At 44.4% G+C, this 26243-nt stretch overlaps 2 protein-coding genes across 2 annotated transcripts in view; both read left to right on the top strand.

Annotated features, from left to right (window-relative positions):
* pip4k2aa (phosphatidylinositol-5-phosphate 4-kinase, type II, alpha a) overlaps window positions 1-26243 on the top strand; it is a 78147-nt gene that overhangs the window by 11266 nt on the left and 40638 nt on the right. The gene's annotated exons all lie outside the window — the stretch shown is intronic.
* Window positions 23047-23670, top strand: LOC308336798 (small ribosomal subunit protein uS7-like; the record flags this gene model as incomplete). Its single annotated transcript, XM_080794352.1, has 1 exon — window positions 23047-23670. One exon carries the CDS (start codon window positions 23047-23049, stop codon window positions 23668-23670), a length of 624 nt encoding a protein of 207 aa, XP_080650478.1.

The following is a 26243-nucleotide window of genomic DNA, read 5'->3' as shown; positions in this document are numbered from 1 at the left end:
TAAAAGTACAAATACCACAATGTGGGAATACTCTGTTATACAAATAAATAAAGTCCGGTATTAAATATGCACTTGAGTAAATGTACAAAAGTATTCGCATTAAAAAATATACTTGTATAGTACTGAAAGTAAATGTTCTACAAGCTCACAACAAACACGTTGCAAAGCGACATGTTGTGTGCTTGTAGATCTGCCCTAGTATACTTATAGGGCTGAAGTGATTAATGTATGTTTTGTAATAATAATCAAAATCTACAACGTAACTAAAGTTTTCAAATAATTGTAGTGGAGTAAAAAAGTACAATTTCGGCTGTCTCTTGACTACTAGTAGAGTAGAAGTCAAGTATTGGAAACTGGAAACACTGCAGTAAAGTAAAAAATAATAATATCCTCAAGTCAAAAGTGTACTTGAGTACAGTACATGTACTTAGTTTACAATTTAGGCATTTAGCAGACGCTCTTAATCACTTAATATAGTGCTGTCTACATAACATGCTATAAGTCTGTATCAAATGCTATCTAAGGGGGTAGGGTAAGTGCTATGGGCCATGATGGAGTCTGAAAAGGTCGGTTTGTAGACTACGGCGGAAGATTGGGAGTGATGCTGCAGTTCTGACTGCAATGGGAAGTGCATTCCACAGTTTTGGAGCCAGAAGGGAGAAGAGTTTGGGACGTGTGGAGCGTTGTCCCAGCGTTTTTAGTGAGGGTACTTCCAGCTTCCCTGCGTTGGCTGATCTGAGTTTCTTTACACCAGTGCTTATACTGCACTGGTTGCCAGCCAAGTAAGTACAGTAAGTAGGCTGCACGTCTGCACAGTCATATAATAGTGTAGTTAAAGTGAGCCACAGACTCCCTACGATAAAAGGCTGAGCTTTTTGGCATCGCTGTTGTCCGATGTTGAAAAGTGTCTGGGCTGGGCCAGCATCTTTCATTCTGTGTGTGTGTGTGTGTGTGTGTGTGTGTGTGTGTGTGTGTGTGTGTGTGTGTGACTGTGTGTGTGACTGTGTGTGTGTGTGCGTGCATGCGTGTGCGCGCACCTGCTCAATGGATCAAGCATGCAAGTGTACTGTTAATGCAAGTGTACTGTAAGTCCTCTAACTAAACGGTCCATGGGCTCCCTCCAGACAGAGTGTCAAAGATAATCCTCAGTGGGGCTAAAACACAGCCCTGACTCCCGGACTTAAAAAAACGTGCATGAATTTAGTCAAAGGCTAACGTGTTCAAACCGTTCTCTCTCACACATTGCACAACACAGACCCTCTGCATATTTCCTTCTCATGCCTGAGGCTACGTTGTGCCTCCTGCTTTTCTCATCACCGGTTGATGACCCCCTCCTAAAATGAGACAAGGCATCTCAGGGTAGGGGATTTATATCCTTTCAATAAAGGTATATATATATACGGTAGTAGCAGATACGGCACTCGTATTCCTTCCCCACGGGCAATTTGAAAAAAAAAAGACTTTCCCCAAACTTTTCACTTGAACATTCAAGTGACGTTCTTGTCGGGAAGGGCTTTTCTGCATCTTGGCATTGTACGATTAGAGGTCCTCTTTCAGAGAGAGCTGAGGAAGTGGGCCTCTCTTTGCCCCAGGTTGGAGTAGGGGTCAGCTGGCCTGGCATGCCTGCTAACGACGCCAGCGTTCGTTCTGCGGTAGGAATGGAGCAGACAGCAGAGGAGAGGGGGAGGAGGTTCTCGAGAAAGGCAAGAGAATGCAACCCGACAGCCAGCGCACTGCTGTGACTGCTGCTTGCTGCTGCAGACACCACATATACTTATGCACGCATGCACACACGCATGCACACACGCACGCACACGCATGCACACACAGAAACAGAACCCCCCCTCCCCTTATCTCCTCGGGGGGCCTATCAATCAAACGTGTCCACTCTCTGGAAACCGGCCCATTTCCCTGCATTCTTGCAGCCAGAGAGGAGATGCATGGGAAGCTATATAGAGTGATGCCATGAAGCAGGCCTGGACATTCAGCTCAAGTTGTTGCCAGATAATGATTTTTTTTTTGCGAGAGAAATACGCAACCGGGTCTATGAAAAATGGGACTATAATAGGCAAGATGAGCACTTCAAACATATAGTTGCTGTGAGAGTGAGGTCTAGCCAACACCAACTCGGGATTCCTGGATCGCTGCCCTCCACAAATTCCTGTCCAACATCAGGTTCTTGAGCTCTGCAGTGTTGTCAAACATATATGCGTTGGCTATTTGAACATATAGCAGATCTACACGCGTTATGAGCTTTTTAAAAATAACAACCTTAAGGGTGGAGGAAACAAAAGTGCAAAGTGTTGGAGTTCTTTTTTTGAATTGGCCTCAGGTCTTTATGGGTTAAAAAACCATAACCCAAAGATCTTACGGCACGCTGAAATGGCATGAGGCGCTGCTACTACACCACATGATGTAAGAAATGATGCCTGTAGGCTGTGAGCTAGTTCATGCAGATCAAGAGGTTTACACGCACAGACAGCACTACAGTACGTGGGCGATGCGCTCACTAGTACTGTGTGATTGTGAAGTGCCCAAGCAGCACTGCAGCAGCTGACCGTATTGGCGCTTTATTTAAACTAGTCGCGAGCCACGGGAGCACAGGCGTTTATAGGCTCCGCATGCGTCGCTGTCTATGACTTGCCCAACTGAACTGTGCATTAAAGGACCACTTCACCACTTTTCAACATCTCTTCATATAATTAGTCCTCACTAATGTTCATGATAAAACGCCACCATTTTTTTTCCTACTCAGTCTGTGTCTCATAGAAGGGCTTTGGGCAGTTCGGACACCCGTACCAGTGACATCATCATTAGGCAAGATTTGTTTTAAAATATATTTAGATTGTTATTATCGTGAGAACGATGGATTCAACTTTTGCATTGCAACTTTTCGGGAAAAGAAAGCCTGCCGTTTCTATTAGCTTGGATTCCCCATCGATGATGTCACTGGTGGACAGGTTTCTGAACTGCCCACAGCCCTCCTATGAGAGAGAATTGTGGTATTTATTTTATCATGAACATTAGTGAGGACCAATTAATAAGTTAATTATTAAGAGAAGTTGAAAAGTGGTGAAGTGGTCCTTGAAATACGATACGATGCAACTTTATTGTTCGCTTGCACTGACATTTGTTTTGTGTCCATGACGTCACCGTTCAAGAAACAGACAAGAAAATAGACATACATAATTATGGTAGACATTACAGGACAAAAAATCACAGAAATGTGCACTCCTCACAACTTGTTACTGTCTCAATTATATACATGGATCTGTTGTATTGCCTAGGACAGCCCTGCCTGGTGCAACCTCTGACAGAGGTTAGAAGGATATATAGATCTGTTTTATTGCCTAGGACAGCCCTGCCTGGTGCATACTCTGACAGAGGTTAGAAGGATATATAGATCTGTTGTATTGCCTAGGACAGCCCTGCCCGGTGCATACTCTGTGACAGAGGTTAGAAGGATATATAGATCTGTTGTATTGCCTATAGGACAGCCCTGCCTGGTGCATACTCTGATATGGTCCATACCGGCAGGCAGTCAGCCCAGTTTGACTCCTGATCCTGGACCATACCGGCAGGCAGACAGCCCAGTTTGACTCCTGGACCATACCGGCAGGCAGGGCAGCCCAGTTGGACTCCTGAGTCCTGGACCATACCGCCAGGCAGGCAGCCCATTTTGACAGCCCAGTTTGACCCAACATTTGTTTTTTTTCTTTAATCCCAGATGTGTAAATATGCGTCTAGTCTTCACAGCCAGGGATTAATAAAATGACAAGATTCCATTGAGTGGAAAATTCAGGTCAGTTTGTAGTATAAAGCTTAAACAAATGACAAGATTAAAACAAACTAAAAAAAGATGAAAATCTTCACTGGAGCAACTCCCATGCTGCTGTGTCACCCTGCTTGACTTTACACTTTGCTGTCTATTAAAAGTTCTCTACCCTATATTTTGAGAGAGAATTGATCACGTTCATATTGTCTTCAGCCAGAAAATAAAATCCAAAGTGTAATTCATTGTGATATCAGTAAAAGTTACTTGCACAAATGCATGTATACTTAATGTACAAATGTGCACATTTGTCTATCTATTTAGCTGTGCATTCTATTTCACTCTAACTCTGCACATTTAGCTGCTGCTAAGAGGCTTTTAACACAAACTCATTGACTGCCAGATTTATTTCTAGCTGCGTTTAGCCACGCCAGCCTTTTTAGTTATTTGCTTACATTTTAAGTGGTATAGTCACAGAATATTCATCTTCACTACGATTGCATCCCCAACCGTTGATAATGAGGGAGCCATTTGTTGTGTGATTGTGGAAAAAATACAAAAAAATAGTATATGTCCAATTTGTCCATGTTTTCCATTGCACAGTTGCGTGATGGTGTATAACTAATAATATTTCACAATTTGGCCAATGTTTGACATTTTTTATAGTATACAGTTGGTTGATTGATTCTTTATTTTAGCTTTTTTTTAGAAGCGGCTTCAGGTCTTGTGTTAAATCACACTGGAGTGGATAGATGGCACTCCGGGTAAGAGGAAAAACATGTTTTTTTGGACTTTGGGTGAAGTGCCCTTTGTAACCAAAGGGTTGTCGTGAACCTTAGCATCCCTATTCTGGGCATGGCCACAATAGGTGGACATTTTACCAGCAAAATACAGGCTAACTACGAGATCTCAATGGGCCCGATTCACTAAGCTGTTTACAACCCATACTATGGGGATAAAGGAATTTTATTTTTTCCGAACTTCCCACGTTAGTAGTCTGATTCAGTCATTTCTTTTTTGCGGAGGGCTGCTCTTTCTCAAGTCTGCCTGGATGCAGACTTTCATGGGACAGAAGCTTGCTGAATGTCATTATTCTAGACTACCTAACGTGGGAAGTTTGAAAAAGTTCCATTACACTCAATCAAATATATTGGTGTAATCATCTTAGTGAATCAGGCCCAATGCGTCGGCAAAGAGATTTGGTGGTGAGGGGAAAAGAACCAAAGTCAGGGGCCAAGTGCAGATTCCTGGGAGATCCCAATACAAAGTGGTTTAAGTGGTGACATGCTTCTCAGAGACGACGTGAGCTTGTAGATCTGCTATTTTTAAGTGGTGCAACCACTTCCTTAAGTGTGTGTGTGGGTGGGTGGGTGCCTGCCTGGCTGGCTGGCTGGGTGCGTCTGAGCACGAAAACAGCATGGTTGTTTTTCACTATACCTGTGCGCAACCTAACACACACACATGCACATATTAACTGTGTATATGGTGATTTTGGGTGTGCCAGTATAGTACAGTGACAGTACAGTACAGTACAGTACAGTACAGTAGGGGAGGGAGGCATAGCGTGAGCGTAACATGTCAACTCTCTCTCTCTCTCTCTCTCTCTCTCTCTCTCTCTCTCTGTCTCTCTCTCTCTCTCTCTCTCTCACCACTGAATACCCAGTCTCTCTCTCTCTCTCTCTCTCTCTCTCTCTCTCTGTCTCTCTCTCTCTCTCTCTCTCACACCACTGAATACCCAGTCTCTCGCTCTCTGTCTCTCACCACTGAATACCCAGTCTCTCTCTCTCTCTCTCTCTCTCTGTCTCTCACCACTGAATACCCAGAGGACACAGCAGGCGCCTGGCCGGGCCGGCCTCCTGCTGTGCTCGCTGAAATAGAACCAGCAACCCAGCGGGGGGGCGTGGTGCCACATGGTGCCACTCTCTCCTTTACACACTGACGCCAGCGGTGGATAAAAGCACTCACATTTTGCACTAAAGAGTAAAAGTATCATTACTGCAAAATGGTAAAGTAAGTACATGTCTGGAATTCCAAATGTACTTGAGTGAAAGTACAAAAGTATTGGCATCAAAATTTACTTACAAAATGTAAAAAGTACTCATTGTGCAGAATGTCTCGTTTCAAGTTTTCAAATGTTTTAAAAAAAAGAAGTATTTTGAAAATAACAGATCTACAAGCTCACAATGCGTCATTGCATGCATGAAATGGTTCTTGTATGTTTTGTAATAACGATCAACATCTACAACGTAACTAGTAGCATAACTAAAGTTTTCAAATAAATGTGGAGTAAAAGTACAATAATTGTCTCCGAGGTGTAGTGGAGCAGAAGTAAAAGTACAAATACCGCAAAATTGTACTTAAACTTGGTTACTTTTCACCACTGGCTGCACACTGACGCCAAGTACTGTCTGCAGCCCACAGGACCTCGTCCTCCTCCTGGGTTGGATAGATCTGCTCTGTAAGAAGCAGAATCCATTCCTGTGCTCCAGTGTTTCCTCCACTTTCAGGCAGTGCCAAACAGACAGACAGTAAAGCCTGAGTTATATACTTTAGCTGCAAGCAGGTGTCGCACACCAAAAAAGAAAATAGCAGATCTACAAGGTCATGACGTGTCACAGCAATGGCGCCTCATGTGGCTTGTGGATCTGCTATTCTTCGGTTGCGCAGCGCTGGCACGTGGCCCAAGTAATGGTCAGCGGATACTGCTGCAAAAGCTAAAAAGTTAAAGTAAAACTAATCTGCAATAATTAACCCTCCAGTGCCAGTGTTATCAAGAAGTGTCGCAATTGGAAAAGCGACAGATGCAGTTTCTGGACTGAAACAATGTTTGCTTAAAGAGTAAAATCACACCCGTGTGAAGTGAGTGTTGCAACTCTGTGTTGCCGAAACGGTTGAGAAAAGACAGTTACCGTGTGGCGGTACCTCTACTGTACTATACTATACTGTACTGTCACTGTACTGTATTGTACTGGCACACCCGAAAGCATCATATATACAGTTAATACGTGCGTGTTTGTGTGTGCGTTAGGTTGCGCACAGGTGGTGGAAAAACAACCATGCTGTTTTCGTGCTCATACCCAGACACCCACCCACACACCCACACACATAGCTCCGTAAGGGAGTGGTTGCGCCACTCAAAAAATGGACCTATACGCTGATCTGACTGAGAGATCATGGGGACGACAGAGGATGAGCGAGCATAAAATATAAACCCTATACTTAAGTTACTCACCTGCAATTATGGATCGCAATGGATCTTTTCTTTCTCACCGTCATGGAACAGAGAAATGAGAGAGGTAGTCCGATTTAACCCATTTTGGGTGGGAACCCCTTTTGGTGTTAGATCTACAAGCTCATAGCACGCCAAAAAAGCTGTCAGGTTGTAGAAGACATTTTTTTAATCTGATCTCGGGTCAAAATTGGTTAAAAGAAGAAAAAATTAACAGGCCAGTGATCGATCTTCGGGGGCCCCATGGAGGCCTCTGATCTTCGGGGGCCCCACCATGCCTCTTCGGGGGCCCCATGGATGCCTCTGATGGGTAAAAACCTGATATTGCTTGGCTGGTCCAACACCATTCTGGTGGGGGTTGCTTTGAGTTGCCAAGCACGTTTTGTTGTTGCAGAAGTCTTGCCGACCCGACCGTGCTGTGATGTGTGGGGAAACGTTGTGGAAATGTGACCTAACTGCTTGGCCTCATAAATGTACACCACTTCAAGGCTAACTGTGTCACAAGACAGAAGTGCAAAAGTGTATCATTTTGGTTCTCTGTGGGGAATCCTCCTTGTTGCTGGTGTAGATTTAGAGACTCTGGTAGTATCATTTTATTGACATTTGACATTTTAACCCATTTTGACCTGAGATCAGATTATAAAAACGTCTTCTACATCCTGACCGTTTTCTGAAAAAGCTATGTTTCTATGTCAGTCGTTCTTCGATTTTTCAAAAATAGCAGACCTACAAGCTCGTAGCGCGCCACTCGGTGGCGCGCTATGAGCTTGTAGATCTGCTATTTTTCAATAGCTAAAGCATAACATAATGCTAACACCAAAATGGGTTAATGTAAGACAGGGTTCCCCAATTAATGTTCCTCAAGGGCCATATTTTGACTATAGGGTACCAGGCTGGGTTGGCCGAGCCCACGCGCAGTTTTTTCATTAATTAATTAAGCTTAGAATAGATGTAGAACAGTGGTTCTCAACCAGTGGTCCGGGGACCACCAGTGGCCCTTGAGGGGGTTCCAGGTGGTCCCCAGCTAAATGATGCACAGTTGGTAACCAAATGGACCCTTATAGATCTTTAACTCTTGAGAGTGTAAAATTAATTCATTTTCAGGGCAAGAGCCCATTTGAAAAGATATGGCAGTGACTCTAGCAGTGATTCTCATCATTTTAATTTAAAATTTAATTTAATTTAATTAACATGCATAGGCTTAGCTATACTGACCCCCATTTAATGCCACTTACTCTGTGACCTCAGTTTATTATTATAACTTTTATTTATTTATTGTCATATCGTAAAATCAATCAATGTCAACTTGACTCTGAGGTTGGTTCCATTTGTGCACTCTCTGCCAAAAGCCCTTGAATATGATTAGATTACTGTCATTATGGTAATCTCACACTTTTTATTAGCCCTAAAAAAAAAGAAAAGAAAGATCCCTAATAAATGCTATCCTATTGGGGAACCGTGATGTAGGAAATAACATGTCTTCTCAACCGTTACACTAGTGTACAAACAAATAAATAAATTATCCATACCAACATCATACCAATCTCTTTTATATTATTTTTAAGCATGGGCCCTATTATATGGATGGGCCGGCTGTTGACCAGCTGTCCTCCCTGATATGTTTGAACTGTCAACCTTTTTTCTTTCTCTTTTAATCTATACTGTAAAATAGCAGACCTACAAGCTCGCGCGCTACGAGCTTGTAGGTCTGCTATTTTTGAAAAATTGAAAAATGACTGACATAGAAACATAGCTTTTTCAGAAAACTGTCAGGATGTAGAAGAACATTTTTAGAATCTGATCACAGGTCAAAATGGGTTAATCCAGCCTGGATCTCTTGTCTCTCAATCATATCTCTCTCTCTCTCTCTCTCTCTCTCTGTCTCTCTCTCTCTCTGTGACTCAGAGTCTGTGTCTGTGGATTGCATGAGAGAGAAGGAGGGAGGGAGGGGGGGGGGGGGGGGGGGAGGGGGGTTGGCGGCTTGCGGTATAATCTATAAATATCCACAGGAGCCGACCGGACCTATACAGTAGCTAATGTGATTTGATGAATATGGGTGAGGAGAACAGAGGAGATGACGAGAACTCACAAATAAGACTAGTATTTATAGAGAATAGAACACGTGCTTGTGTGTGTGTGTGTGTGTGTGTGTGTGTGTGTGTGTGTGTGTGTGTATGTGTGTGTGTGTGTGCGTGCGTGTGCGAGCGCCTGCCCTTCCAATATATGCATCTACAGATTGCACTATATTGATCCTTGGTGTGCTGCTTCTTCAGCATATTATGCAGTACTGTATGCATCGCATGCTTACAGTATGTGCATGGCATTACTGTGTGTGTGTGTGTGTGTGTGTGTGTGTCTGCAGCTATTAAGTACAAAGGCTCTCTCCTGATTGGATGCAGTACTGTGTGACATCATGTCTCTGTCAGACACGTCATGACGTTTTACTTGATGATCAATTATTGTCACTCAAAAGAATTGCGATTCCATCGTGTTTCTGTCGGCGAACATTATTGGAACGTTATGAATAAAGATAGCAATTCTGGTTACGGCGTGATTAGGAGGACACTGACATTGAATGGCATTGATGTGTTAGACACATAGGGCTGTATTTTGCGTGTCTTAAGTACCAGGTCTTATTACCTAACTTGAGTAAACTAAAGACCTGGAGGCGTGGTCAATGCTCTTTGGCCACTCAGAATAGCCAAATGGCATTGATGACGCCTCCAGGTCTTAAGTTTACTCAAGTTAGGGAATAAGACCTGGTACTTAAGACATGCAAAATACAGCCCCTAGTCTTGCTTAGCTACGTGTAGTGGCGTGTGTGCGTTGCGTGCGTGCGTTGTGTGTGTGTGTGCGTGTGTGCGTGCGTTGTGTGTGTGTGTGTGTGTGTGTGTGTGCGTGCGTGCGTGCGTGTGTGTGAACAGGAAAGGCGCTAATTCAGACGTCTCCTGAGTCAGTGACAGAATAGACTGTGATAAGCCGTCGGTGGTACTACAGGAACAGGTGCAGGAGATCACACTGTATATTATACTGTATGAGTAATTGATGTTGCTAAATGAGGCTTGGCTGAGCGAGGTTTCCCGTTTTGCTACGGAATGCCTTCGGGATCCGTCCCGGCGTCTCAACCTGCACCACGTTGAGTGCAAGGACTTGTAAGGACTTATATTCTTATATATATCTTATATATATAAGATATGGATTTAGCAAAAAGGACAAGAGGTGGGTTTCTTCAGGGCTCCAGACTAAGGGGAGTCCCGGGGACTATAAAATATCTATTTGGGAACACCGTTTTTAGAATCGTAATACCTTGGATTCTTATTTTTGGCTCAAAATATTTTTCCATTTCTCAAAACGATATCCCCGGGTTACAAAATGTATGTTTTGGGTGAATCGGGCGGCACCTTAGAGTATATATTAATAGAGACGGCACCCGAGTTCTCCTTCCATCCACTTGCATTAAGTTGCTCAAAAGCGCATGAGGAGATTTCACTCCTCCTTCCGGTATAGGAACAGAGTGCATTCTGGGATGGATTGGGCCCAAACACATGAACGCCCTGCCGTTGTTCACGTGTCATCATGAAGAACGTCACGTGCACAATGATAGTCAACGGACCAGCGCGTTCATGTGTTTGGCCCTTAGAGTATATAGAGACTGCACCCGAGTTCTCCTCCCATCCACTTGCATTAAGTTGCTCAAAAGTGCATGAGGCGATTTCACTCCTCCTTCCGTGTAGGAACAGAGTGCATTCTGGGATGGATTTGCCCCAAACACATGAACGCGCTGCCGTTGAACGTGCACGAACGCGCACGAGCGTGCTGCTGTCGTGAACGTGCACAATGATAGTCAACGGACCAGCGCGTTCATGTGTTTGGCCCTTAGAGTATATAGAGACTGCACCCGAGTTCTCCTCCCATCCACTTGCATTAAGTTGCTCAAAAGTGCATGAGGCGATTTCACTCCTCCTTCCGTGTAGGAACAGAGTGCATTCTGGGATGGATTTGCCCCAAACACATGAACGCGCTGCCGTTGAACGTGCACGAACGCGCACGAGCGTGCTGCTGTCGTGAACGTGCACAATGATAGTCAACGGACCAGCGCGTTCATGTGTTTGGCCCAGCGCTACAATACCAAATTCGGCCACCATGTCCATTTCGCCTCAGGGTTTCCTCCGGGTGCCGTCTCTATTAATATATACTCTACGGGCGACACCCGTAACATAACTCACTTCCTGGGTCTCAGTTTCCGAGTGAAACGGCTTTCAAACTAAGAGTCTCTGCGTATTAAATGACATGGCTGGCACTATACCGGAGTACACTTTTCAGACACCATAGATGGGGGTGTCGGCGGTAAATTAGTTAAATGTATGGACATTTTTCAACATGGAAACGATTAACGATTATGCAAACATAATTGTGATTTAATACGATTAGGCAAAATGTGTAATAATTGTGACAGGCCTAATCATCATTATGGCCAAGCAGTGCATGCTGTGGGTATATGAGCAGCAACAGAGAGAAAGACCGAGGGGAAGACAACGAGAGCTTTGCTCTATGATTTAGGATTGTACAGTAGCAGATGTACAGTACACTGCAGGGAGGGTTGGCGCACTTTGCCCTGAAACGGCGAGGGATTATCTTTAAACATAGGCCGTCACGTATATTGTCACACGCACCAGATGTTTTGTAATCGCCCTGAACTGAAATTGTCAGGTGTGAGTGCTGAAACACAGCATGACGCATCACGCCGCGGATTAACCCATTCTGGGCGGGAACCCCTTTTGGTGTTTTAAACTAAAGCATTCTGTTCTACTTTAGCTATTGAAAAATAACAGATCTACAAGCTCGTAGCGCGCCACCGAGTGGCACGCTACGAGCTTGTAGGTCTGCTATTTTTGAAAAGTCGTGAAAATGTGTCTCAAATCTTTGAATATATATTTCAGAGCGAACTTTTTTTGAACTAAAATATTGGCTTCTGGGGGGTCCCTGGAACAACATATTTTCAGATGGGGGGTCCGTGGCTCAATAGAGATAATTCTGGGGGTCCTTGACATGAAAAAGGTTGAGCACCACTGACATAGAAACATGGGTTTTTCAGAAAAATGTTAGGATTTAGAGGCCTTTTTTTTAACGACCTCAGTCCAAAATGGATTAAAGTTCTTAGTCGCCGGGGCTGATTTCAGTCATTTGGATTACATGCAGTCGTCATGTCTTTCTCTAAAAGGTTGTTTGATTGACTGTTTGCACTCTGTTAAGCCGGAGTCGCAGATCTATAAGCTCACGTGGCGTCCCGCTGGGTGGCGTTGTGATCTTGTAGATCGGCTAAATACAAATTAGGCACAACCCTATAACCCGTGTGGCTGCAAAAGTTGAGCCCTACACAGTAATGAAGAGAGATTTAAAAAAGAGATTAAAATAGGGTGCATTTTGCATCCCAAAACGCAGTTTATAGTTAAGGGACGCAATAAAACAACGACCTCTGCAGTGCATCCACGGGATGCACTACTGTACAGATCTACAAGCTCAGCTACGAGCTTGTAGATCTGCTTTTTTTTATTTTTATCGTGAAATTGTGGCGTAAATCTTTTGAATATAGATTATTTCAGAGCGAACGTTTTTAACTAAAATCTTTGCTCGGGTCAAAATGGGATAACAGAGGAACCAAACCAACGGCTGTTTTTGTGGTGACCCTTTATCCTTGACCTATATCAGGTACAGTAGTCGGGTGACTCATTGTTGGCCTAAAAAATCACACCGTTGGCATAATGTTGCTTTCCCAACATGTTAACATTAACCCATTTAGGCCTGACGTCGAAATTAAAAAAATGCCTGACAGTTTTCTGAAATACCTATGTTTCTGTATCAGTGGTTCTCAATATTTCATGTCAAGGACACTCAAAAATATATGTAATTGGCCGCCGACCCCCATCTGAAAATATGTTGTTTCTAGGGACCTTCCAAAAGCAAAAAGAATAGTTAAAAACAGTTCACTCTGAAAGAGCTCAAGTATAACATAATGCTTAAAACACAAAGGGGTTCCCGGGTTAATGCCTCACGATGACTCAAAAACAGAAACGGCGTGTTGTAGTGGTAAAATAAATGGAAGCCCTCTAGTTATTCAAATACCGGGTACTTCAAAAAAACCTCCCACACCATACTCACTGTGCATCGGAGCGTTGAAACGGTGTGCAATGATCTCATCCAGAGCACCGGGCCCTTTTAAGGTTCTGCCCTGAGGTCAGAGCACGTTTTAACGCTGATGGGAGAGGTGTCATCGTGGGGAATGTTGGCCTGAGCGTTTCGGTGCCAATGTTAGTAGCACTCAAAAAGCCCATGTGGTGGTTTAGTTACGCAATAAATGTTTTTCTTGGCCTTTTGCCGTGGCTACAGTCAGCATCTATATTATGGGCCTAATTTAGCTAGGTACAGTATATATAGGTGCTGTATCAAGCACTTTTGTGGCATAAAATACAGCCAGCCATTGCTCAAAGGTCCTATTTTATATCAGCTATAGACATAACAGTATATATTAGGCCAAGAACACTGGTTCTCAAAGTGGGGTCTGGGTCTATGGGGAGGGGGGGTACCAGGGGGGGTCCCCAGCTCTACAAGCTCATAGCGCACCACCGAGTGGCGCGCTACGAACTTGTAGGTCTGCTATTTTTGAAAAAATCGAACGACTGACATAGAAACATAAAAACTGTCAGGATGTAGAAGACATTTTTAGAATCTGATCTCAGGTTCTATAAATGGTGGGAGAACAACTGGCATAGACTAGAGCACAGGTTTTCAAAGCGGGGGCCAGCGGCAATTGGAAAGTTGTATAGGGGTTAAAAGTTTAAAAAATCTAAATCAAAACACGGATCAGTTACGGATCAGACAGTTTCCAAATCCAACTTAAGGAATATATATATTTTTTAAACTGACCAACCAAACTGAATTTTCGAAAAGTAATCAGAGTTGTCGCAAAGTAAACAATCGATACTAGTTCCAGACTACAGTTTAAATCTAACAAGTCAACATTGAGCCGGTAATAAGGTTCTTGATCTCTCTTGCAGCCAAATTAAACAAGGGAGACATACGTACGGTATCCTTGGTGGACGGCACTGCCAATGGGGAGACTATAACCAACCCCCTGTAGATCCCACAACAGTTTAGAGATGGCTTTGGCTATAACTTTTATATTCATTGCCCTTCGGTTAAACGGCTCCGGGCTCTTAGTTTGTAACAGGTCAGGTACAGTGAGGTGATTGCATTGTTAATTTGGCCAATAAAAAGGTCAAGTTTAGACTTGCAGTATAAACTCAGTCCATTACAGTTTATAGCACATTAGACCTTAGAGTCTCGTTATCTGGCAGTGAGGTTGTTCTGTATGTCTTTTTGATTCATAATCGGAAATCGGAATCGCTTTATTTGTCATTTTCCTATGTACTGTACTTGCATACAAAAGAACATGACATATCGTTTCCCCTCAGTTATTGGCAGTGCAACATAAAACATAGAGCCTAAAACACAAGCTAAAAACTAAAACAAAACATGGACAAACATTTAAAAAGAGCCCCAGTATGTCTGATGACGTGCAATTCATATGGAAAAGTTAAGAGTTACCAACACCACGCACAACATAAATAAATAAATAAAGTGGCATGGTGCTATCCATAAAGGACCACTTCACCACTTTTCAACCTATCTTCATATAATAGGTCCTCACTAATAATCGTGAAAAAAATGGCGCAATTTATTTCTACTCGGTCTGTGTCTCATAGGAGGGCTGTGGGCAGTTCAGAAACCGTCTTCCAGTGACATCATCGATGGGGAATACAAGCTAATAAAAACTGCAGGCTTTTTAGTCCTGAAAAGTTGCAATGCGAAAATGGAAGCCATCGTTCTCACGATAATGAAAATCTAAACATCTTTGTAAATAAATCTTGTTTAAAAAATAATCTGCCTAATGAAGATGTCACAACCCTCCTATGAGACACAGACTGAGTAGAAAAAAATCGTGCCATTTTATCATGATTATTAGTGAGGACCTATTATATGAAGATAGGTTGAAAAGTGGTGAAGTGGTCCTTTAAAAACAAAACGTTACAAGCACTGTTTTTTAAAGTGCTGTTGTGCATCCAAAGTGCATTTTTTTTGTCCAGTTCAGTCCAACGCGATAATGCGATATAGCATATTATTATTATATATTAGCAGGGGTCTTCAGTCAATAGGTGTCCCTTTTATGGCCATATCTGTGTCAGAATGATGTCAGAACAGTCCAGCTCCATATGGACACTGGGCAGGGGCCCTGTCCAGAGGCCTTTTTTTGCGGTTATGGAGAACCGTGGGTCCGACCGACTGGACACACGTATTACAGACAGTATTACACACGTACGTACAGACAGTACAGACATACGTACAGGTGCATTTATAGATAGATATAAAATAAAAAAAAGATAATAATAATATTTGCTTTTACTCACGTTAGACAGCTAAGATGTGAAAGCTAAAATAAAATAAAAGCTCACTTTGTGACCTTTTGTAGATCGGCTATTTTCGGAGAGTGACACCCATGCTCACAACAAAGCATTAAATGACGTTCCACTGGATCCCTTCTCAAATAGTCCCCTAAGATTTTAGTCTAGTTTTTACTGGATCCCTTCTCAAATAGTCCCCTAAGATTTTAGTCTAGTTTTTACTGGATCCCTTCTCAAATAGTCCCCTAAGATTTTAGTCTAGTTTTTACTGGATCCCTTCTCAAATAGTCCCCTAAGATTTTAGTCTAGTTTTTAGTTGGTGACGAAATTTATTCAGTCATAGTCAATCATAACTTAGTTTTTATTTTAGGTTTCTTTTTACGGTGGTATAAAAAGGTAGTAATCATAGTTTTTGTCAACGCTGCTTGCCGGCTCCCTGTGCAGTCCGGCCTCCTCTATGTAGTAATGTGATTGGCTGGGTGAGTACATACATAATTGGACCTAATGTGGATAAATTGGATTGGTTTGTAAGCGAGCCTGTCTGCCAGCTAATCATCCATCTTGATTATATCTTCATCACAGCCGCACGCACGCACACACACACACACACGCACACGCACGCACACACACACACACACAGGTCACATCATGTAAACAAACATATGCTTTGAAGGATGAGCACTAGTTAGCAGCAGGGAATCCGGGGACCCCCAGGCCAGGGGGGTCCTTGGGGTGCAGGCTTTTCACTTTCAGTACACACAAATGCACTCGAGTACATGTACTTAGTTACTTTCCACCACTGCCTGCTATACTAAACATTCCACATCAATGCTGCTTCTCAGCATGGTGAAAACGTGAAAAGCTCCTCTCTATACTGTCAACATTATCAGGGAGGAAGCGATCATCTCTGAGGTCTGTTGTGTCTGTTGTGTTGAAGCGAGGCAGCGATCATCTCTGAGGTCTGTGAGGTCTGTTGTGTTGAAGCGAGGCAGCATCTCTGAGGTCTGTGAGGTCTGTTGTGTCGTTTGTTCCACGTTGATAAACCCATGGCCGGGGGGGTTGATGCTGACTGAGCACGCTCTGAACTACACACAGCCACTTCCTGTCCTATACGTAGACTGACAGCACTGTTACCAAGTCTGGTTTCATAGCCACCTTAACTTTTTTTTACGGTAAAAAGTCGCTTAGCTTGTTCAAATATTGGTAGTTGTGGTTAAAGCAGGCGTTATCTAAACGTTTTCATCCTACTGTACTTACCCCCAAAATAATATGGGGGTTTAAAGTATTTAAACTTTCTATAGTTTGGGCTGCTTGTTTCTTTCCAAGGATCCGGTATGGGTTAGCGTGCATTTCTCGACGAGACCTGGCAACACTGTCTGCCACAGACAGGGAACAGATCTGGCAACCCTGTCTGCCACAGACATGGCTCGACAGATCTGGCAGACCCTGTCTGCCACAGACGAGATCTGGCAACCCTGTCTGCCACAGATAGGGAACAGATCTGGCAACCCTGTCTGCCACAGACGAGATCTGGCAACCCTGTCTGCCACAGACGAGATCTGGCAACCCTGTCTGTGGCAGACAGGGTTGCCAGATCTCGTCTGTGGCAGACAGGGTCTGCCAGATCTGTCGAGCCTGACAGACGGCGCTCTGCTCCGGAGGGGCCGGAAAACAACCCCCGGTCGCCATGGAAACAAACAGGAAGCTGCGGTGTGAAAGTTGGCTGCAGGCGGGCAGATGGCTGCAAGGAGATACCGTTAGGGTGACTTTGACCTTGATGTAGCATGATTAGGACCTTAGAGTAGCATGATTAGGACCTTAGAATTAACCCATTTAGTCTTCTGACTGAAAGAATATATATTCAAACATTTGGGCCACATTTTCACGATTTTTCAAAAAATAGCAGACCTACAAAAAAAAAGTATCAGTGGTGCTCGGACCCCCAGAATGATCTGTATTTGGCCGCGGACCCCCATCAGATTTTCTTTTCCTGGGAGGGAAATATTTGAGTTAATAAAAACATAGATTTGCACACATTTTCAAGATTGTTCAAGATTTTATTTATTTATTTCAACAGCTATAGTGTCACAGATGCGTTTCCAGGTTCCATAATAGCACAAACAAAATGTGCAGTGTGACTCACTCCGTCCATAAGGCCTGTACTGTGTCTTCAGAGGTTCAACCACAGCAGCAGCATTAGCCCATTTAGACCTGAGAACGATTATAATAATGTCTTCTACAAATCCTGATAGTTTTCTTGAAAAAACCCATGTTTCTATGTCGGTTGTTCTCAAACATTTTCATATAAAGGACCCCCAGAATTATATGCATTTGGCTGCCGACCCCTGTCTGAAAATATGTTGTTCCGGGGGGTCCCAGAAAGCAAAGATTTGAGTTAAAAATGTTCGCTCTGAAAGAATATATATTCAAAGATTTGTGCCGCATTTTCACGATTTTTCAAAAATAGCAGACCTACAAGTTCATAGCGCGGCACTCGGTGCCACGCTATGAGCTTGTAGATCTGCTATTTTTCAATAGCTAAAGTATAACATAATGCCTTTAAAACAACCAAAAGGGGTTTCCTGCCCAAAATAGGTTATAGGAGGAGGAAAGGGTCATGGCTGAGGGGAAAACACATTCCAAAATTCCAACAATTAATTTTCCTTATCTTTCCCCCGACAAACATACAATCAAGTAGAGAGAGAGAGAGAGAGGGAGAGAGGGAGAGAGAGAGAGGGAGAGAGAGAGAGGGAGAGAGAGAGGGGGAGAGAGAGAATCTTGGCATCACATCTTTTCATATCCGTCCATTCCAAAGAAGAACACGGGCCGTAATAATAACCCATTTTGGGCGGGAACCCCTTTTTGGTGTTAGCATTATGTTATGCTTTATAGCTATTCAAAAATAGCAGATCTACAAGCTCATAGCGCGCCACCGAGTGGCGCGCTACGAACTTGTAGGTCTGCTATTTTTTGAAAAATCGAAGAACGACATAGCGAAACATAGCTTTTTCAGAAAACTGTCAGGATGTAGAAGACATTTCTAGAATCTGATCTCAGGTCAGAATAGGATAACTGCAGCACACAGAGAGAGAGAGACGGACGGCTCTCCCTTCTTCCCTCGTCACCACGAGATCCCTTTGGCCTCGCAGCAAACCATTCATCTCTAACCCATTCTGACCTGAGATCAGATTCTAAAAAAAATCTTCTACATCCTGACAGTTTTCTGAAAAAGCTATGTTTCTATATGTCAGTCGTTCTTTCGATTTTTCAAAAATAGCAGATCTACAAGCTCATAGCGCGCCACCGAGTGGCGCGCTACGAGCTTGTAGGTCTGCTATTTTTCAATAGCTAAAGCATAACATAATGCTAACACAAAAAGGGGTTCCCGCCCAAAATGGTCTAATGAAGGCTCCGTTCCTCCATGCCGTTTCCTGCCAGTATACGCTACGGGCCGTTCAAAGTTGTGATGTTGTGTTTTTGTTTATTCTTTTTTGTTTAAGCATCGCCAACGCCAATTAAATACTCATTGTATCCTCATGGGACCTCTCGGACTGTAAAAACATACAGTCGGTGGCCAAGCTTTGAAAATACATTAACTTTATGGTGTCAGATTAACTTTATTGCAAGTTCACTGCAAGGTGTTTGAGGAATAAGGACAATGTTCAGACTTGGATGGTTATAGAGTGGCGCGATAATACATACAAAGTCAATGCAAAGACCGAGAGAATCGAGGCGAATATATAATATTCAAGTCTTAAAGCAGCTTTATAGAGTTCTCTCTTTTGCTGCCTCAGTAGGTATAATTATGTCCTTCATCGCACGCGGAAATGGCTGGTCTAAAAGCTCCGCTACGCGTCGAGGTTTGGCACATTTCTCTGCTTGTATAGATAGCAGATAGATCCGCTATTCTCCAACTAGGTGCTCGAAAGGTGTGTACACCGGCTAATGAGCCTTCACAATCACATTAACTGTGCAGCTGGGAGGGATACAGCTGAAACACACACACACACACACACACACTCACAGAGCAGGTAAACAACCTGACGCAGACCTCATTAAGCCCTTCTGGGCGGGAACCCCTTTTGGTGTTAGCATTATGCTATGCTTTAGCTATTGAAAAATAGCAGATCTACAAGCTCGTAGCGCGCCACCGAGTGGCGCGCTACGAGCGCTAAAATCGAAGAACGACTGACATAGAAACATAGCTTTTTCTGAAAACTGTCGGGATGTAGAAGACATTTTTTAGAATCTGATCTCGGGTCAGAATGGGTTAAGGGGAAAAGGCTCCGGTCCTTTGGGGGACGTCCCTGTCTGCCTGTGCCTACGACAACTTGTGTAGGTGGTGGCGCTCATCAAAAAAAAGTACTCTCAATTTCTTTACGTATAAGTAAAAGTATCAATAGAGGGTGTAAGCGCATGCATAAAGTGAATGGCAAAGTGAGTTTAACATTGTTTAATGTCGTTTTTAATGCAATCAGATAGGAGGACTTTTCTGTGTGGATGTATGAGCTGTCAAGGCCAGGAAGTAGGTTTTTTGCCACTCAGTAGGCGTTCCTTCCTGCAGTACTTCCGGGTTTTGATGATGATATCACGTGCATATACCCTCGATTCATTTGTACTTTTACTCAAGTACATTTGGAATTTGGGACTTTTACCTGTAACGGAGACTACGGTGTATTTCTATATTACCATATAGAGGGTATGCGCATGCTTAAAGTGAATGGCACATCGAGTGGCAAAGCAACAGGCAAAGTGAGTTTAACATCGTTTAACGTTGTTCAATGCAATCAGATTAGGCCAGGAAGTAGTTATTTGCCACACAGTGTAGGCGTTCCTGCATAACTTCCTGGTTTGATGATGTCATGCTACAAGCTCATAGTGTGGCACAGAGTGCCGCGCTTAAAGCTTGTAGGTCTGCTATTTTTGAAAAATCGTGAAAATGTGGTGCAAATCTTTAAATATAATTTGTACTAAAATCTTTGCTTCTGGAGGTTCCCTGGAACAACATATTTTATTATTTTCAGATGGGGGTCGGCGGCCAATTACATGAAAATGTTTGAGAACGACTGACATAGAAACCTGGGTTTTTCAGAAAACTGTCAGGATTTAGAAGGCATTTGTAGAATCTACGTCAGGCCTAAATGTGTTAAGTGTGTAGGACACACGACGCATGTGCGCGCTGGCTTCTTTCACGATGTTTCACAAATGACATATTAGGATTTGGCCTAGCAACGTGAGCTTTTATTTTGCTTTAATCCATGCTTAAGGCATGGGAGCCGAGCAGGCCTTTCTAACGCTCACTGCTCCATTATGTAGTGTTCTGAAAAGAGCACATACGCGCTTTAGTACTCAATTGAAAAGTATAGGATTATGAGAGGACGCTTAAGGCAGTGGTTCTCGAACTTGTATGACCCCCAAATTGGTGTGTAGGGGATCCTGAAGAGAAGATTTTATGTTTGAGAAAAATAAAATAAAAATCTAAATTATTCAAAAGTTTCCGATATCTTTTCAACATTTCTGAATAACCAATGAATGGAATATGGATGAAGGTGTTAAAATGGGCACGGGCCAAACACACAATAAAATTACATTATATGTGTGAAAAATGTATCATAAGTTAAATGTAATTATCGTGTCAACCCGTAGCGATGGAGTCGTCCATCTTGATCAAGAGTCACTTTCCCACCGGTGGCAAGTATGAATTAGATCTTGTCTGCTGGAAAAATATTAGCATTTTAGCAATTTGCTTTTGTAATGTAACCTTTTTGATGTAACCTTCAAAATAAGGAGCAATATGTATATGCTTCCATAGGCCGTGTGTGTGTGTGTGTGTGTGTGTGTGTGTGTGTGTGTGTGATGCATTTGTAATGTAACCTTCAAAATTATCAGCAATTTGTGTGTGTGTGTGTTTGTGTGTACTGTGCATGTGTACCTCAAGAGGTAGCTACATTGTAGTCAAGTGTCTATGAGTATACTTGTGAGATCCTCGCTGTCTTTCTATCAATGGTGTGTGTGTGTGTGTGTGTGTGTGGTAACATCACAGCAGTAGCTACATTGTCTCCTTGTCCTCCTACCTCCGTTGTGAGAGACGCGCATGGGCGCGTGTGTGTGCGTGTGTGTGTGTGTGTGTGTGTGTGCGCGCGGTAACGTTGTGAGACTGGCCTTTGTTGTTTAGGTGACGTCTCCGTGCTCTGAGTGAGCGCCCACAATGCATCTGTGCCACGCCGCGGCAGCAGCACTGTGGCGTCTCTGCCTGTCACGACAAGGCTCTGAGACACGCGCACGAGCGCACACACACACACACACACACACACACACAAGCTGTCTCTCTCTTCTCCCGTCTCACTCTCCGTTTCTCTCTCAACACGTACAGTACAGTTTTTGGCCCCTTTGGGCCTTTCATCCTCAAACAAACCAAATCTAAAAAATGCTTTTTGTTCTTTTGGCGTTGCCATGTTGTGGACAAGGTATGACTGTGTGTGTTAATTAGGCACTCACAGCCTGGTGTGGCGTCATGTTGTTATAGACAAGCATAACATTAACACCTGTGAGTGGGTGCAACAGCACTGTACTCTTCTGTACTGTACTGTACGGCACTGTCAAGCCCTCCTCCCTGGCGTGCGTGTGTGTGTGTGTGTGTGTGTGTGTGTGTGTGTGTGTGTGTGTGTGTGTGTGTGTGTGTGTGTGTGTGTGTGTGTGTGTGTGTGTGTGTGTGTGTGTGTGTGCGCGCAATGGAGTGGAGGCACCGCTCACTGAAGATCAACAAGCTCCAAACACATTGTGGTGCAATGCGTCGTGAGCTTGTAGATCAGATCTTTGTTGTTTGTCATTTATATTCTTATTACTACAACTAGACCGGTGCCCGGCTGTAAAGCACTGAGTCGGTAACGATGCAAGTTGGAGATCCCTGTATATACCCGTGTCAGAGTACCCGTTCCACCCATCTGTCTGTGTCCCTTTTATGCCCATATATGGAGATATCTGGATCTGTCTCTCTGTGTCCCTTTATTCCTATTTATGGAGTTCTGTGTCGGGCATGCCCAAATATGGAGTGTCGTGATGTCAGAACAGCCCAGCTCCATATATGGACCATGGGACCCTGCATGTCCAGTAGCCCGGGCAGAGAGAGGCCTTTTGTGGCGGTTCTGGACAACCGTGGCTCCGACCGACACGACAGCGGGCACTGTGACTCCCTGTGGGGGGTACGGAATGCGTGTGTCGAATTTGAAGTCGGTGCGGGGCGGAACGGTTCTCGAATGACGTGGATTACAGCCGTACACACAGACAGACAGAAACAGTTATAGATGGATAGATAGGGACGGTAACAAGTTGTGAGTGCACACTTTGTCCGCAGTTCAGATCGGCAGGTCAAAGTATAGTTAGTAGTTTGATATACAATGGGTTTGTATAGCAAGGGAGCGGGGCAGCTAAGATTGATCTTGTAACTACGGAAACCGATGACAGTGCGGACATAGCATGACGTCACACAGCCTTATATAAACTGGCGTATATACGATGACGTATAGCTCTGTTAAAAAAACGTCTTTCCGTCTCCGAGAAGTGTTGGGTGCAGAAGGACCGACACAATGATGAGCGAGAGCTTGGGCAGCGCCCCGGCTGTGGCCGAGACGACCCCGGCTGAGATTAAACTCTTTGGGAAATGGAGCACCGACGACGTCCAGGTCAACGACATCTCCCTGCAGGACTACATCGCCGTGAAGGAGAAGCACGGCCGGTACCTGCCCCACTCCGCCGGCCGCTACGCCGCCAAGCGCTTCCGCAAGGCCCAGTGTCCCGTGGCGGAGCGCCTCGCCAACGCCCTGATGAAGCACGGCCGCAACAACGGCAAGAAGCTGATGGCCGTGCGCGTGGTGGGCCACGCCTTGGAGATCGTCCACCTGCTGACCGGAGAGAACCCTATCCAGGTGCTGGTGAACGCCATCGTCAACGGCGGGCCACGCGAGGACTCCACGCGCATCGGCCGCGCGGGGACCGTCCGGAGGCAGGCGGTGGACGTGTCGCCACTACGGAGGGTCAACCAGGCCCTCTGGCTGCTGACCACGGGCGCCCGGGAGGCGGCCTTCAGGAACGTCAAGACCATCGCCGAGTGTCTGGCCGACGAGCTGATCAACGCGGCCAAGGGCTCGTCCAACTCCTACGCCATCAAGAAGAAGGACGAGCTGGAGAGAGTGGCCAAGTCCAACCGTTAAACCCGTTCTGACCGGAGATCAGATTCATACGAGGTTTCCACTGGACACACACTGGTCTGATTAACCCATTCTGACCTGAGATCAGATTTAAAAAATGTCTTCCATATCCTGACAGTTTTCTGAAACATCTATGTTTTTATGTCAGTCGCTCTTCGATTTTTCAAAAATAGCAGACCTACAAGCTCTTAGCGTGGCACTCGGTGCCGCGCTATGAGCTTGTAGATCTGCTATTTTTCAATAGCTAAAGCATAACATAATGCTAACACCAAAATGGGTTAAGAAACAAAGTAAATATTAATAATAAGTCTGGGGTTGCTCCCAGAAGCCGGAGTAGTAAACGATGAAATGACAAAAGAAAAGAAAAATACTGCAAAGTGTAGAGTGGGCCTAATATTAATTATATAATTATAATAATAATAATAATATCTATAGAAATGCACTCTGTCGAGGTGCCAACTCGTGCCTTGCACACAAGCAGAGCGCGCAAGTACTGCTACTAACTAATGTCTATTACAACTGCTTTAGACCCCTTATTGACCTTATATTAACCTTTAAACAATCAATAGCCAATAAGGGACCACCATTATTTTATTTGTTGGGGCGTTTTTTTGCCTTTTATTGATAGGGTACAGTAATTACTAATTAGACTGCAGGAAAGGGGGAGAGAGAAGGGGGGGAAGACATGTGGCAAAGGCCGACGGGCTCGGGACTCGAACCAGCGACACGCCGGCCCGTCAGGCTGGATTACCAGGCCTAGACCGCTCAGCCGAGGCCCAGGCCGGAGCTGAGTGAGCCAATGGCTCAATGAACCACATGAGGAGATGGAGATTGTGTGGCAGAGTTTATATTTGGAGCTACGGCCACCCACCACCCACAACCTGGCCACCCACCACCCACAACCTGGCCACCCACCACCCACAACCTGGCCACCCACCACCCACAACCTGTCACAAGCATGGTCCAAAGAATGCGTGCGTGTGTTGCTCCCAGCCATGGCAGTGTGCAGGTATATAGACACAAGCTTATCTCCATATTTGAACATGTTGTGTTTTTCTAATGCCCCAAATATTTGATCATACTACAGCGTCACACAAACGTATCAACAATAGCAGATCCACGAGCTCGAAACGTGGCACGAGTGTTAAAATAATAATAAAAAAACCAAAACATAGATATAGATATAGATGCTCACTTTCTAAATGCAAGGATCACACATAGTAAATATGGTGGTCCATGTCGGGTGGACACCTCATGAATCCATGTCCAAAACAGGATTCAAATCCAGAACACAGCAAAAGTAAGCAGGTTTACAGCAGGTGCTTCGGTGCTTGCTGGTCTGCCACCCTCACATTACGTTTTAACAGTGGGAGACCAACGGCGAGCGTCGCTTGAATTTCATTGGCTACTATTGCCGGGCAACGTCGCCCAAAAGATGAATTATTTGTATATTTTCGGCCGATGTTCCTCCGCCCATTTTTTGACCATCACCTGTTCGCCTGCTATCGCCTCTATCGCCAGTAGTCGCCTGTAGGCTCCCATAGACAGCAGGGTCCCATAGACAGTAGGGTCCTGTTGACAGTAGGGTCCCATAGACAGTAGGGTCCTGTTGACAGTAGGGTCCCATAGACAGTAGGGTCCCATAGACAGTAGGGTCCTGTTGACAGTAGGGTCCCATAGACAGTAGGGTCCTGTTGACAGTAGGGTCCCATAGACAGTAGGGTCCCATAGACAGTAGGGTCCTGTTGACAGTAGGGTCCCATAGACAGTAGGGTCCCGTTGACAGTAGGGTCCCATAGACAGTAGGGTCCCGTTGACAGTAGGGTCCCATAGACAGTAGGGTCCCGTTGACAGTAGGGTCCCATAGACAGTAGGGTCCTGTTGACAGTAGGGTCCCATAGACAGTAGGGTCCCATAGACAGTAGGGTCCCTTTGACAGTAGGGTCCCATAGACAGTAGGGTCCCATAGACAGTAGGGTCCTGTTGACAGTAGGGTCCCATAGACAGTAGGGTCCCATAGACAGTAGGGTCCTGTTGACAGTAGGGTCCCATAGACAGTAGGGTCCCGTTGACAAATAATGCACTTCAGGAAAATTCGTCTGGCTGGCAGATCTAGAGAAATGACAGAGTTACCGTGTGGGGGTCCCCAGGGGGTCCCTCTACTGCACTGTCTGTCACTGTACTGTCACACCTGAAATCATCATATATACAGTTAATATGTGTGTGTTAGGCTGCACAACAGTGACACTTGGCTTTGAAAACCAACCAAATGCTATTTTCGTGCTCGGACAGACACAGGCAGCCAGCCAGGGACACACAAAGCTCCGTAACGAATGGTTGCAAGACCCGTACTTGATTCTGATTCAGATGAAAACATTTTATATATTAAGCAAAAAAAGAAAATCTTCAAAAATCTTAAAAAAGAATTGCCGACCTACGAGCTCACAGCGCGTCACAAAGTGGCAGCGCTGTGAGCTTGTAGATCTGCTGTTTTTGAATAGCCAGGCAGCGTATAAATGGATAAAGTTGTTAAAATGACTGTGAATGATGCTATGTTTGTGGTGGACCCCCTGTAT

Source organism: Protomyctophum bolini, assembly GCF_963924005.1.
Source record: "Protomyctophum bolini genome assembly, chromosome: 21".
NCBI classification, from domain to species: Eukaryota; Metazoa; Chordata; class Actinopteri; order Myctophiformes; family Myctophidae; genus Protomyctophum; species Protomyctophum bolini.
Note: the sequence above shows the minus strand (reverse complement) of the source record. Positions and strands in the feature narration are given on the sequence as shown.